Source organism: Salmo salar, chromosome ssa02 (assembly GCF_905237065.1).
Source record: "Salmo salar chromosome ssa02, Ssal_v3.1, whole genome shotgun sequence".
NCBI lineage: Eukaryota > Metazoa > Chordata > Actinopteri > Salmoniformes > Salmonidae > Salmo > Salmo salar.
In genome coordinates, this window is record NC_059443.1 from 74,249,988 (window position 1) to 74,264,972 (window position 14,985).

A 14,985-nucleotide genomic window follows, 5' to 3' on the forward strand; every position below is an offset into this window, starting at 1 on the left:
TACCCTCCCCATCATCATAACCTCTACCCTCCCCATCATCATAACCTCTCTCCTCCTTCTCCTATCCTTTACCCTCTCTCCTCCTTCCGCAATACCTTAACCTCTTCTCTACCCTCCTGTCCCCCTCTCTCCTCCTCCCTCTTCTTCTCTACCCCATCTCTCCGCCTCTCTCTCCCTCTCTCCCTCTCTAATCCTCCCTCTCTCCTCTCCCAGTGGTCTGACCCATGAGTCTCACTCCCGTGATGTGGAGCAGGTATACCTGCGTTGCTCCCAGGGCAGTCTAGAGTGGCTCTATCCTACTGGGGCCCTCATCGTCAACCTGCGGCCCAACACGGAGCCCACGTCTGGGGCTTCCCCCGGCCTGCACGCCTGCATCAAGCCCCAGACAGACTCCCGCGGATCACACCTCTACCTGGAGAGAGCTGGACAGCTCCGCCTGCTGATGTCTGAGACAGAACAGGTAGATGGTCGGTTAGTCAGTCAATCAGTCTGTCTGGTGGTCAGTCAGCCGGTCAGTCATTCAGCCAGTCAGCATTCGGTCAGTCAATCAGTCATTCAGTCAATCAGTCGGTCTGTCACATTTATTCATAAATCCCTTTTTTACATCAGAAGTTGTCACAGATATTTTACAGTAACCTGGCTTAGAACAGCACAGAGCATGTTACATAGGCATGCTTAAGTTTAACCACTGTAAATATAATTGTTGATATGTTCATAAAGTACTTGTGTGAATATGATTATCTCAGTGTCATTACACCAGTACATTACACCAGTACATTACACCAGTACATACATACACCAGTACATTACACCAGTACATACATACACCAGTATATATTTAATCATATTTGCTATATTTCCAGGCGCGTGGCAGGGTGCAGTGTTTCTCCCTGACAGAGGGGGCGCTGTTCATAGAGGCAGTGGGCCAGCAGGACATCAGCAGGAGGATCACAGTGTTTCAGTATGAACTGGTGGCCAGCCACGGACCTGGAGCTCATCTGTACCCACACCTCAACACTGGCACTGGTAAGAGACCAACACACACACACACCTGAACACTGGTAAGAGACTAACATATACACACACACACACACACACACACACACCCTGAACACTGGTAAGAGACTAACACACACACACACACACACACACACACACACACACACACACCTGAACACTGGTAAGAGACTAACACACACACACACACACCTGAACACTGGTAAGAGACTAACACACACACACACACACACACACACACACACACACACACACACACACACCTGAACACTGGTAAGAGACTAACACACACACACACACACACACACCTGAACACTGGTAAGAGACTAACACACACACACACACACACACCTGAACACTGGTAAGAGACTAACACACACACACACACACACACACACACACACACCCTGAACACTGGCTCTGGTAAGAGACTAACACACACACACACCTCAATACTGGCACTGGTAAGAGACTAACACACACACACACACACACACACACACACACACACACACACACACACACACACACACACACACACACCTGAACACTGGCATTGGTAAGAGACCAACACACACATTCCATGGTAGAACCCAGGCAATAGAACCCGTTCCCCAGATCAAGGGCTGTACAAAGTAACATGACAGGTGGACAGAGTCAGTGACAGAGTCCAGAGAGCGGAGGAAGAATGAACCACAGGTTCAACTGACCCCTAGACACATTAAATAGGCCCTGTGTTAGCTGAAGAATGAACCACAGGTTCAACTAACTCCTAGACACATTAAATAGGCCCTGTGTTAGCTGAAGAATGAACCACTGGTTCAACTGACCCCTAGACACATTAAATAGGCCCTGTGTTAGCTGAAGAATGAACCACAGGTTCAACTGACCCCTAGACACATTAAATAGGCCCTGTGTTAGCTGAAGAATGAACCACTGGTTCAACTGACCCCTAGACACATTAAATAGGCCCTGTGTTAGCTGAAGAATGAACCACTGGTTCAACTGACCCCTAGACACATTAAATAGGCCCTGTGTTAGCTGAAGAATGAACCACTGGTTCAACTGACCCCTAGACAGATTAAATAGGCCCTGTGTTAGCTGAAGAAGGGGAGGAAGAGGTATAAATAGGGGGGAGGGGGCAGGAGATGACAGGAGTTAAACAGGGTGACTGTCTGTCTAGCCTAATAAAGCAGTCTAGCCCAGACCCACACATCCACAGCCCTGCTGTCACTCAAGAGACAGACAGACAGACCAGACCAGAGACCCCCCTCCCTCTCTTACTGCTGTCCTCTATCCCCCTCTCCTCCCTCTCTCTCGTCTCCCACTCTGACATATAAAAACAAGCAGGCTAATCAACAGGTCACACTGGGGTTAAGCCCAGGGGTCAGCCAATCATCATCCAGCTGTCAGTCAGCGGTGTCTGCTGCAAGACAGGGAGAGGATATGATTGGTCAGATGGAGAATGGAGGGAGGGAGAGTGGGAGGGAGAGGGTGGAGAGAGAGAAAGGTTTTGTTTCTGCCTAGTACAGGGAGAGAGAGAGAGAGAGAGGTTTGTATCTGCCTTGTACAGGTATGGAGAGAGAGAGAGAGAGAGAGAGAGAGGTTTGTTATCTGCCTAGTACAGGTATGGAGGGAGGGAGAGGTTTGTATCTGCCTAGTACAGGTATGTGTGTGCCATAAAACCATCAGCAGACAAAGAGAAAGACTGTGTGTGTTTAATAGTTGTTTTACTGGCAGACAGGGTCAAAGGTTACCACCCTGACTACGCTCTCTCCCACCTGTTGTTTCACTCTCTCACTCACTCTCTCTCTCTCACACACACACACACACACACACACACACACACACACACACACACACACACACACACACACACACACACACACACACACACACGTGAAAATCCTTAATCTTGTACCCTCCCCCATAGACATCCCTCTCTCCCTCCTCATCCCTCCCTCTCTCCTTCCTCACCCCTCCCTCTCTCTCCTCATCCCTCCCTCTCTCTCTCTCTCCTTCTTCACCCCTCCCTCTCTCTCTCCTCATTCCTCCCTCCTCATCCCTCTCCCTCCTCACCCCTCCCTCCCTCTCTCCACCTCATCCCTCCCTCTCTCTCTCCACATCACCCCTTCCTCTCTCTCTCCCTCCTCATTCCTCCCTCTCTCCCTCCTCACCCTCTCCCTCCTCATTCCTCCCTCCCTCCCTCTCTCACCTCACCCCCCTCTCTCCACCTCACCCCTCCCTCCCTCTCTCCACCTCACCCCTCCCTCCCTCTCTCCACCTCATCCCTCCCTCTATCCCTCCTCATTCCTCCCTCTCGCCCTCCTCATTCCTCCCTCTCGCCCTCCTCATCCCTCCCTCTCGTCCTCCTCATCCCTCCCTCTCTACCCCAAATAGAGCTAGGGGGAACAACAAGGGGGTGAGATAACCAGACTCTCCCCCTCTCACACCTCCTCTCCCCTCTCTCAGGAAGTGAGGGATGGATGGGGGATGGAAAGAGGGAGGAGAATATTAGTGGAGAGATACAGGACTAACTGACTCACATGCTCACTCTTCTTTATACCTGATGCTAGTGTTGTATACTGTATGGGGGTGTATGATGGTGTATGGTGGTGTGTGGTGGTGTGTATGGGGGTGTATGGTGGTGTGTGGTGGTGTATGGTGGTGTGTATGGGGGTGTATGGTGGTGTGTGGTGGTGTATGGTGGTGTGTGGTGGTGTATGATGGTGGTGTGTGGTAGAGGTCAACCGATTATGATTTTTCAACGCCGATACCGATTATTGGAGGACCACAAAAGCCGCTACCGATTAATCGGCCGATTAAAAAAATAATACTTTTTGTTTGTAATAATGACAATTACAACAATACTGAATGAATACTTATTTTAACTTAATATAATACATCAATAAAATCAATTTAGCCTCAAATAAATAATGAAACATGTTCAATTTAGTTTAAATAATGCAAAAACAAAGTGTTGGAGAAGAAAGTAAAAGTGTAATATGTGCCATGTAAGAAAGCTAACGTTTAAGTTCCTTGCTCAGAACATGAGAACATATGAAAGCTGGTGGTTCCTTTTAACATAAGTCTTTAATATTCCCAGGTAAGAAGTTTTAGGTTGTAGTTATTATAGGAATTATAGGACTATTTCTCTCTATACGATTTGTATTTCATATACCTTTGACTATTGGATGTTCTTATAGGCACTTTAGTATTGCCAGTGTAACAGTATAGCTTCCATCCCTCTCCTCGCTCCTACCTGGGCTCAAACCAGGAACACATCGACAACAGCCACCCTCGAAGCAGCGTTACCCATGCAGAGCAAGGGAAACAGCTACTCCAAGTCTCAGAGCGAGTGACGTTTGAAACGCTATTAGCGCGCACCCACTAACTAGCTAGCCATTTCACATCGGTTACACCAGCCTCATCTTGGGAGTTGACAGGCTTGAAGTCATAAACAGCGCAATGCATTGCGAAGGGCAGCTGGCAAAACGCACGAAAGTGCTGTTTTGAATGAATGCTTACGAGCCTGCTGCTGCCTACCATCGCTCAGACAGACTGCTCTATCAAATCATAGACTTAATTATAACATAATAACACACAGAAATACGAGCCTTAGGTCATTAATGTGGTCAAATCCGGAAACTATCATCTCGAAAACAAAACGTTTTTCCTGTCAGTGAAATACGGAACCGTTCCGTATTTTATCTAATGGGTGGCATCCCTAAGTCTAAATATTCCTGTTACATTGCCCAACCTTCAATGTTATGTTATAATTAAGTAAAATTCTGGCAAATTAGTTCGCAACGAGCCAGGCGGCCCAAACTGTTGCATATACCCTGACTCTGCGTGCAATGAACGCTAGAGATGTGACACAATTTCATGTTAGTAGGCAATATTAACTAAATATGCAGGTTTAAAAATATATACTTGTTTACTGATTTTAAAGAAAGGCATTGATGTTTATGGTTAGGTACATTGGTGCAACGACAGTGCTTTTTTCGCAAATGCGCTTGTTAAATCAACACACGTTTGGCGAAGTAGGCTATGATTCAATGATAAATTAACAGGCACGACATCGATTATATGCAACGCAGGACACGTTAGATAAACTAGTAATATCATCAACCATGTGTAGTTAACTAGTGATTATGTTAAGATTGATCGTTTTTTATAAGATAAGTTTAATGCTAGCTAGCAACTTACCTTGGCTTCTTGCTGCCCTCGCGTAACAGTTAGTCAGCCTGCCATGCAGGCTCTTCGTGGAGTGCAATGTAAGGCAGGTGGTTAGAGCGTTGGACTAGTAACCGGAAGGTTGCAAAAACAAATCCCCGAATCCCCCCTGAACAAGGCAGTTAACCCACGTTCCTAGGCCGTCATTGAAAATAAGAATGTGTTCTTAATCTGACTTGCCTAGTTAAATAAAGGTGTAAAAAATAAAACAAATAAAAAATTGAAAAAAATTGGCAAATCGGTGGGCAAAAATACCGATTACCGATTGTTATGAAAACTTGAAATCGGCCCTAATTAAATCGGCCATTCCGATGAATCGGTCGACCTCGAGTGTGTGGTGGTGTGTGGTGGTGTATATGTCATGTGTCTCATGTCTCTCTCTCAGCCTCCTGTACACCCTGCACAGATGACCAGATCCTGATGGCGGTATGCACCAGCGACTTTGGTAAGCACACACAGACACACACACACACACACACACAGGTACGCACCACAACACACACACACACGCACCACAACACACACACACACACACACACCACGCCTTCCCCCTCAGGAGGCTGAAAAGATTTGGCATGGGCCCTCAGATCCTCAAAATGTTCTATAGCTGCACCATTGAGAGAATCTTGACTGGTTGCTTGGTATGGCAACTGCTTGGCATCTGACCGCAAGGTGCTCCAGAGGGTAGTGCGTACGTCCCAGTACATCACTGGGGCCGAATTCCCTGCCATCCAGGACCTCTATACCAGGCGGTGTCAGAGGAAGGCCCTAAAATGATCAAAGACTCCAGGCATCCAAGTCATAGACTGTTCTCTCTGCTACCACACAGCAAGCGGTACCGATGCACCAAGTCTGGAACCAACAGGACCCTGATCAGCTTCTACCCCCAAACCATAAGACTGAACAAGACCACTAAATAGTTAACCAATAACTATCTGGACTATCTGCATTGAACCCCCATTACACTAACTCTTTAGACTCATCATATACACTGCTGCTACTGTCTATTATCTGTTAGCTACTCACTTTATCTCTACCTATATGTACATATCTATCTCCATTACCTCGTACCCCTGCACATCAACTCAGTACTGGTACCACGTGTGTATCGCCAAGTTACTCATGTTATTTTTCTATTACTTTAAAATGTTTCTCTCTGCATTGTTGGGAAGGGCCCGTCAGTAAGCATTTCACTGTTAGTCTCCACCTGTTGTTCACCAGCATGTTGCAAATGTTATTCGATTTGATTTAGAACACAGCCACAAACAGCACCGGCTGTAGAGGACATGAACAACCCTCCTCATATCTCTGTTCCCCATATCTCCTTCCCCTCTCTCTCCTCCTCATCGCTCTGTCTTCCCCATATCTCTCCTCCTCCTCTCTCCCCCCTCTCTCTCCTTCTCATCACTCTCTCCCACCTCTTTCTCTCCTTCTCATCGCTCTCTCTCCCCATATCTCTCTCTTCCCCCTCTCTCTCCTCCCCATATCTCTCCTTCTCATATTGCTCTCTGTTCCCCTCTCTCCTTCTCATATCTCTCTCTTCCCCTCTCTCTTTCTCTCCTCTCTCTCCTCATCGCTCTCTCTTCCCCTCCCTCTCTCTTCTCCTCTCTCCTTCTCATTGCTCTCTCTTCCCCTCTCCTTCTCATCGCTCTCTCTTCCCCTCTCCTTCTCATCGCTCTCTCTTCCCCTCATCGCTCTCTCTTCCCCTCTCCTTCTCATCGCTCTCTCTTCCCCTCTCCTTCTCATCGCTCTCTCTTCCCCTCTCATTCTCATCGCTCTCTCTTCCCCTCTCCTTCTCATTGCTCTCTCTTCCCCTCATCGCTCTCTCTTCCCCTCATCGCTCTCTCTTCCCCTCATCGCTCTCTCTTCCCCTCATCGCTCTCTCTTCCCCTCTCATTCTCATCGCGCTCTCTTCCCCTCTCCTTATCTCTCTCTCCCTCTCTCCTTATCTCTCTCTCCCCCTCTCTCTCGTCCCCTCTCTCCTCCTCATCGCTCTCGTCCCCTCTCTCTCCTTCTCATCGCTCTCTTCCCCTCTCTCTCCTTCTCATCGCTCTCTCTTCCCCTCTCTCCTCCCCATATCTCTCTCTCTTACCCTCTCTCTCCTCCCCATGTCTCTCCTCCCTCTCCTCCCCATATCTCTCTCCCCCTCTCCTCCCTCTCCTCCCCATATCTCTCTCTCTTACCCTCTCTCTCCTCCCCATGTCTCTCCTCCCTCTCCTCCCCATATCTCTCTCCCCCTCTCCTCCCTCTCCTCCCCATATCTCTCTCTCCTCCCTCTCTTCTCCCCATATATTTCTCCTCCCCATATCTCTCTCCCCCCATATCTCTCTCCCCCTCTCCTCCCCATATCTCTCTCCCCCCTCTCCTCCCTCTCCTCCCCATATCTCTCTCACGCCTCTCCTCCCTCATCTCTCTCCTCCCCATATCTCTCTCTCCTCCCTCTCTCCTCCCCTCTTTCTCTCCAGCGGGTCGCGGCAGTATCCGTGGCGTTGACACGCCCTCGTCACCAGACCACTCCTCCGTTGCCGTGACACTAAGCCGCCTGTTCCATCAGAAGAGTGGAGTGTTCTCTTGGGATGGAGCCAGAGGAAAGGGGTGGTCCGGACATCTGAACACGCCCCTGCGGTGCCGGCTGCAGCCGAGGGAGGAGGAGGAGTTCCTGTTCACGGGGGCAGTGCGGTTCGGAGAGGCGTGGCTTGGCTGCTCCCCGCGCTACCGCCACTTTCTGAAGCTCTACCGGACCGCCCTGGAGACAGGAAGTAACCCCTGTCACATGGACATGGACACAGACTGAGGCCCGCCCCCTCCGCCCAGGAGACAACCAATCAGGGAACAGGATTGGGAAACAAACTCAGCGAATCAGAGACATAGAGAGAGAGGGCTGGGTCGCTGACTGGACTGACAGGGCCCTGATCCAATCAGAGGAGGGAGGTCGTAAAGGGGCGGAATCTTTGATATGACTGAGAGGTGACTGGACGTAGTCCCAAGCCCTGCTAACCGATTGGCTGAATCTTTTACAGTTGCCTAGCAGCAAGGATAGCTGGCCTGTCTCTGAACAGTTCTAAAGACATCTGTCGTCATAGAATGTCTTAAGACCCTGGTGTGTGTGTGTGTGTCTGTGTGTTTGTGCGTATGTGTTGGAAATAGATGTAAATATGATCATTGTTGTAATGAAAGTTTGCTTTGTGAAAAGCTTTATGTACAGTTTAGAGGTTGTCTTCTGACAGAAGTGTATAGTGGGATCCTGCACAGCGTGTGTGTCTTAGCGTGTTCGTGTGTGTCTTAGCGTGCTCGTGTGTGTCTTAGCGTGCTCGTGTGTGTCTTAGCGTGTTTGTGTGTGTCTTAGCGTGTTTGTGTGTGTCTTAGCGTGTTTGTGTGTGTGTGTGTGAACATGTGTGTGTGTGTGTGACTGTGTTAAAGTACAATAGCTCTCTGGCTCTCTGTTCTAGGGAATAAACTATCTTCCTGGAACAAGTCTTTATTTACTGAGTCTAGACGTGTCTGTGTCTAGCCGTGTCTGTGTCTAGATGTGTCTGTGTCACATTGGATTTCTCTACAGTGTTTATAAGGTACTGTTTGAAGTATCCTCATTTGTGTGTGTGTGTGTGTGTGTGTGTATATATATATATATATATATATATCACAGTAAAGGGAGAGAGTAGAGACAGCGTGTATATATTATCACAGTAAAGGGAGAGAGTAGACGCAGTGTGTATATATTATCACAGTAAAGGGAGAGAGTAGAGGCAGACTTTTATGATCCATTTTAATTGTTTTCCGACACCTTCGGCCAAGACCACTTCAACAACCACACTGGTGTGAATGTGTATGTGCGTGCATGTCTGTTACAGATGAATTCATTGTCCAATGTTCACAAATGTCCAATGGAAACGTGCATTTGGGCTATCCCCTCTGGAAGACACACACACACACACTCACAGGTTGGACTGAGTGGTGGAGGAGGGGATGGAGGAAGGGAGAATTGGAGGGAGGGGGGAGGTAGAGAAGGATGGAGGGTTGAAAAGGAAAGATGGATGGATGCCCTCAGTGTCAGTGGGGGGTGTCACATTTCCCCTCTTTCCTCAGGATGAACAGCAATGTTTGGAATGTCCCCCTCACACACACACACACACACACACTCTCTCTCTCTCTCTCCTGGGTTGTGAGTGTATACCCAAGCGAGTTTGTAAAATGTCTACCCTGCTAGAGCTGCCCCCCGTCAGATCTACCCTGCTCCTGCTAGAGCTGCCCCCGTCAGGTCTACCCTGCTCCTGCTAGAGCTGCCCCCGTCAGGTCTACCCTGCTCCCGCTAGAGCTGCCCCCGTCAGGTCTACCCTGCTCCCGCTAGAGCTGCCCCCGTCAGGTCTACCCTGCTCCCGCTAGAGCTGCCCCCGTCAGGTCTACCCTGCTCCTGCTAGAGCTGCCCCGGTCAGGTCTACCCTGCTAGAGCTGCCCCTGTCAGGTCTACCCTGCTCCCGCTAGAGCTGCCCCCGTCACGTCTACCCTGCTCCCGCTAGAGCTGCCCCTGTCAGGTCTACCCTGCTCCCGCTAGAGCTGCCCCCGTCAGTTCTACCCTGCTCCTGCTAGAGCTGCCCCCGTTAGGTCTACCCTGCTCCTGCTAGAGCTGCCCCCGTCAGGTCCACCCTGCTAGAGCTGCCCCGGTCAGGTCCACCCTGCTAGAGCTGCCCCGGTCAGGTCCACCCTGCTAGAGCTGCCCCGGTCAGGTCCACCCTGTTAGAGCTGCCCCGGGTCAGGTCCACCCTGCTAGAGCTGCCCCGGTCAGGTCCACCCTGCTCCCGCTAGAGCTGCCCCCGTCAGGTCTACCCTGCTCCCGCTAGAGCTGCCCCCGTCAGGTCTACCCTGCTCCTGCTAGAGCTGCCCCGGTCAGGTCTACCCTGCTAGAGCTGCCCCTGTCAGGTCTACCCTGCTCCCGCTAGAGCTGCCCCCGTCACGTCTACCCTGCTCCCGCTAGAGCTGCCCCTGTCAGGTCTACCCTGCTCCCGCTAGAGCTGCCCCCGTCAGTTCTACCCTGCTCCTGCTAGAGCTGCCCCCGTTAGGTCTACCCTGCTCCTGCTAGAGCTGCCCCCGTCAGGTCCACCCTGCTAGAGCTGCCCCGGTCAGGTCCACCCTGCTAGAGCTGCCCCGGTCAGGTCCACCCTGCTAGAGCTGCCCCGGTCAGGTCCACCCTGCTAGAGCTGCCCCGGTCAGGTCCACCCTGTTAGAGCTGCCCCGGGTCAGGTCTACCCTGCTAGAGCTGCCCCGGGTCAGGTCTACCCTGCTAGAGCTGCCCCGGGTCATGTCTACCCTGCTAGAGCTGCCCCGGTCAGGTCCACCCTGGGATGAATTGGAACGCCGACTGCATGCCAGGCATAACCCGCCCAACATCAGTGCCCGACCTCACTAAATGGAAGCCCCACAGTCCCACAGCAATGTTCCAACATCTAGTGGAAAGCTTTCCCAGAAGAGAGGAGGCTGTTATAACAGCAAAGAGGGGACCAACTCCATATTGCCCATGATTGTGGAATGAGATGTAAGATGAGCAGGTGTCTACATACTTTTGGTCATGTAGTGTATACTGTAGTTATACATACAGACACAACACAACATATAACATAACCATGAATGGAAGTGCAACACATTTTTTAATGAACCTTTATTCAACTAGGCAAGTCAGTTAAGAACACATTCTTATTTACAATGACGGCCTACCCCGGGCCAAACCCTCTCCTAATCCGGACGACGCTGGGCCAATTGCCCGCCGCCCTATGGGACTCCTGATCACGGCCGGTTGTGATACAGCCCGGGATGGAACCCAGGTCTGTAGTGATGCCCCTAGAACTGCGATGCATTGCCTTAGACCGCTGCGCCACTCGGGAGGTTTATTAAGACAGGGAGAGAAGAAGAGAGAAGGGTGAACTCAGTGTGTTTTAATGATAGGAGAGAAGAAGAGAGAAGGGTGAACTCAGTGTGTTTTAATGATAGGAGAGAAGAAGAGAGAAGGGTGAACTCAGTGTGTTTTAATGAGAAGAAGAGAGAAGGGTGAACTCAGTGTGTTTTAATGAGAAGAAGAGAGAAGGGTGAACTCATAGTGGGTTTTAATGATTGGAGAGAAGAGAGGAGGGTGAACTCAGTGTGTTTTAATGATTGAAGAGAAGAGAGGAGGGTGAATTTATAGTGGGTTTTAATGATTGGAGAGAAGAGAGGAGGGTGAACTCAGTATGTTTAAATGATAGGAGAGAAGAGGAGGGTGAATTTATAGTGTGTTTTAATGATAGGAGAGGAGGGTGAACTCATAGTGTGTTTTAATGATAGAAGAGAGGAGGGTGAACTCATAGTGTATTTTAATGATAGGGGAGAAGAAGAGAGGAGGGTGAATTTACGGTGTGTTTTAATGATAGAAGAGAGGAGGGTGAACTCATAGTGTATTTTAATGATAGGGGAGAAGAAGAGAGGAGGGTGAATTTACGGTGTGTTTTAATGATAGAAGAAAGGAGGGTGAACTCATAGTGTATTTTAATGATAGGGGAGAAGAAGAGAGGAGGGTGAATTTATAGTGTGTTTTAATGATAGGAGAGGAGGGTGAATTTACGGTGTGTTTTAATGATAGAAGAGAGGAGGGTGAATTTACAGTGTGTTTTAATGATAGAAGAGAGGAGGGTGAATTTACAGTGTGTTTTAATGATAGAAGAGAGGAGGGTGAATGTACAGTGTGTTTTAATGATAGAAGAGAGGAGGGTGAGTTTACAGTGTGTTTTAATGATAGGAGGGTGAATTTACGGTGTGTTTTAATGATAGAAGAGAGGAGGGTGAATTTAGGACTTAACTTATTCGGAAAGAGACGTACAAGTTGAGAAATGTTTGTCGATTCAGCTGTTTATGTGTGTGGTGTGAATGTGTCTGGTGTGTGTGTGAGAGAGTGTGTGTGTGTGTCTGGTGTGTGTATGTGTGTGTGTGTGTGAATGTCAGTGTGTGTCTGGTGTGTGTGAGTGTGTGTCTAAAGACGTGCTCTGAATTCCTCAGAGGTTTAAGACAGGCTCCAACGACCTTAGAAGACTGTCTATATATAACCACCCTTTAAACACACCCTTCTAGACCTCTCTGACCCCCATCCCCCTCCACATAACATCTAATCAGTGATCAGCTAACACTTTCTCTCCTCCTCCTCCTGTTCTGCCTGAAGAAAACTCTCTCTCCCTTTCACATGGAGGGACTGTAGAGAGAGAGGGAGAGGAGAGGAGATGGAGAGACCCTGGATGATTTGTTACTTGTAGCCCTGGTTTTCTCCTGTCGAGAGAGAGAAAGAGAGTGTGTGTGTGTGTGTGTGTGTGTTTGTTTTGGGCTGTAGTCTGAGAAGGCCACACGCGTCCTGCGCACCGCCAACATGCAAACAGGCTACACAGCAGAAACACAACCCGTCCTAGCAACACCCAACACCCCTAGGCAACCCCTTCCCGGCAACCATCCATCTTCTTTTGGCAACCCCTCTAATTCAGGAGACACACTTGCTATCTACACAAGACATTAACCCTGCAACACCCCCCCCCCCCACACACACACATACTGACGTTCAATCGAACGGTAACTGAATGCCTCAATGCCTGTCTGTCTGCTTTATATAGCAAGCCAGGGTCACTGTCTGTAGGAGCAATCCATTTTGGTGAATGTGGTGGTGTACCTAATAAACTGTCCTGTGTGTGTGTGTGTGTGTGTGTTGGGGGGCCGTTCAGGATGCAGTATGTGAGAGGGACAGCTGAGGAGCAGTCAGTTGGAGAGTATAGAATGGCTGAGCTCAGGGAAACAGGACATACCAGCGTTCTAACTCAGACACACATACACAAAGCACCAGAGGACTCAAGTCACATGACTTGGGTTCGAGTCTGACTCTTTAGTCATAAATTTGATGACTTGAGACTCGACTTGATATTACATAAAATAACTGGAGACTTGACATGGACTTGTAGTCAAGACTCTGGACTCGACCTGAGACTGATGACTTCTCCGTGGATTACTCTCCACGCAGCCAGACACAGTATCGCACTTGCAAAAAAGTTGATTGGCTAGTGAAATGCACACTCGACCCTCTGATTGGACCAGTAAACTGTCAATCAATACAGTTTGGGTGAGCTTGCACAGTGAGAAGGTTGTGGGGGGGCTGCAAGTTTGAAACTGAAAGGGATTTATTTTCTCCATATTTTAATAGGCTACATATGGCCTACTATTTGTATATTATATATTTGCTTATTCGATCTGGTCACTGACATAAGCCTATGGCATTCCACCAAATTCTTGTTAAAAAACAATCTGTGCTTCAGAACCAAATAAAATGTTGCGTCTTGACTGTTGACCAGTCATCAACATTGGCGCACAAAGACGGGCGAACATATCCATATTAGTTACCAGAAAGCGCTTGTTTAATTTTCTCCGGTTTTGCCTGGCAAAAACAGAGTAGCCTACCTATGTATAAAGTATGTATAACGTACATATAAAGTACTGTGTAGCAATCTGCTACGGACAACTCTTTGCCACAACAATAGGCTACCTGGTGATGTCACTGGGTGGGTTATAATGATATAACTGGTAACATGGATGAAGGTGTAACATTCTGGCGAATTAAAGAAAAATTCCACCCAAAAACTATATTTTGATATTTGTTTCATTAGTTCATTGCTGACAAGCAAAACATGCTGAAACTGTCAGCATTCAAGTTTTCAAGATAAGTAACTTTCAAAATGTTAACTCAAAACGCAGGTGTAAAACGCCGTTTATTTCTGTATCTTGTAGTTTGAAAATGCATCACCATTTATGGCTGTAATGACAGGCTCCATTTGCGCAGTGATTGTGCGCGTGTTCGCACGTGCGGGGTCGCAAACTTTGAACACCACATTTTTGGGGGTCTTGGGACAAAACGTTTGAAAACCACTGACCTAGCGAACAGATTGCTAATTTGCTGTACAGCTATAGAAATGGGTGCAGCGCAAACATCAAATTGTAGGGAGAGGTGACTGCCATAAATGAATATGTAGCTCCAAAAACTGTTTGTTGATGAAGAATATGAACTGTTTCCTTTGCAAGCTCCCCAGCAATGGGGCATCAAGCAGCAATTACTAGCATAGGACTATTGGTATTTTTCTATGTCAAAATTGCTTGAAATGTATAATAGAGTTAAGAAGCTTGCATTTGGAATTTGTTCAAATGAATTACTACATCATCAAAGTGTGTTGTAGACTAAATAATTAACAGGGCTGTCTAGCATCCACAATAAATAGACAAAGATTTGTAGTTGAATAAGTCATTTCCTGTGTGTATATATATATATATATATATATATATATATAAGTTGGAAAAAAAAGAAATATATATATATATATATATATATTTCTTTTTTTTCCAACTTGGCATAAGTCTTGATTTAAAAAAAACTTGTGACTCAACTCGACTTGCTCTTACGACGCACAACATGGACTTGACCCATTCTACTCGGGACTCGATTTGAGGCCCGGACCATGTGACTTGAGACTTGCTTGTGACTCGAATAATAGTGACTTGGTCCCACCTCTGGCATGCAAACACACCAATTTCCTCCTTAAAATACACCCTCCCCACTCTTGTTAATTTTGGAATATGTGATATTTACTCTCTCTGTATCCAACATCTGGGTCTAATAAATAATATTCTTGCCACAAGATCTCTGCAGCAGGTGAAACTCTAACCGTTAAGTGTCTAGGGCCGGTA

General features: G+C 48.0%; 1 protein-coding gene across 1 annotated transcript in view; it reads left to right on the forward strand.

The window, feature by feature from the left end:
• Window positions 1-8,724, forward strand: part of LOC106592549 (meteorin-like protein) — an 11,903-nt gene extending 3,179 nt beyond the window's left edge. The window contains exons 2-5 of the mRNA XM_014183894.2: window positions 214-460; window positions 864-1,026; window positions 5,639-5,698; window positions 7,719-8,724. Coding sequence (XP_014039369.1) covers window positions 214-460; window positions 864-1,026; window positions 5,639-5,698; window positions 7,719-8,047 — 799 coding nt within the window. The 3' untranslated portion in view covers window positions 8,048-8,724. The remainder of the gene's footprint in view (window positions 1-213; window positions 461-863; window positions 1,027-5,638; window positions 5,699-7,718) is intronic.
• Window positions 8,725-14,985: the final 6,261 nt, after the last annotated feature.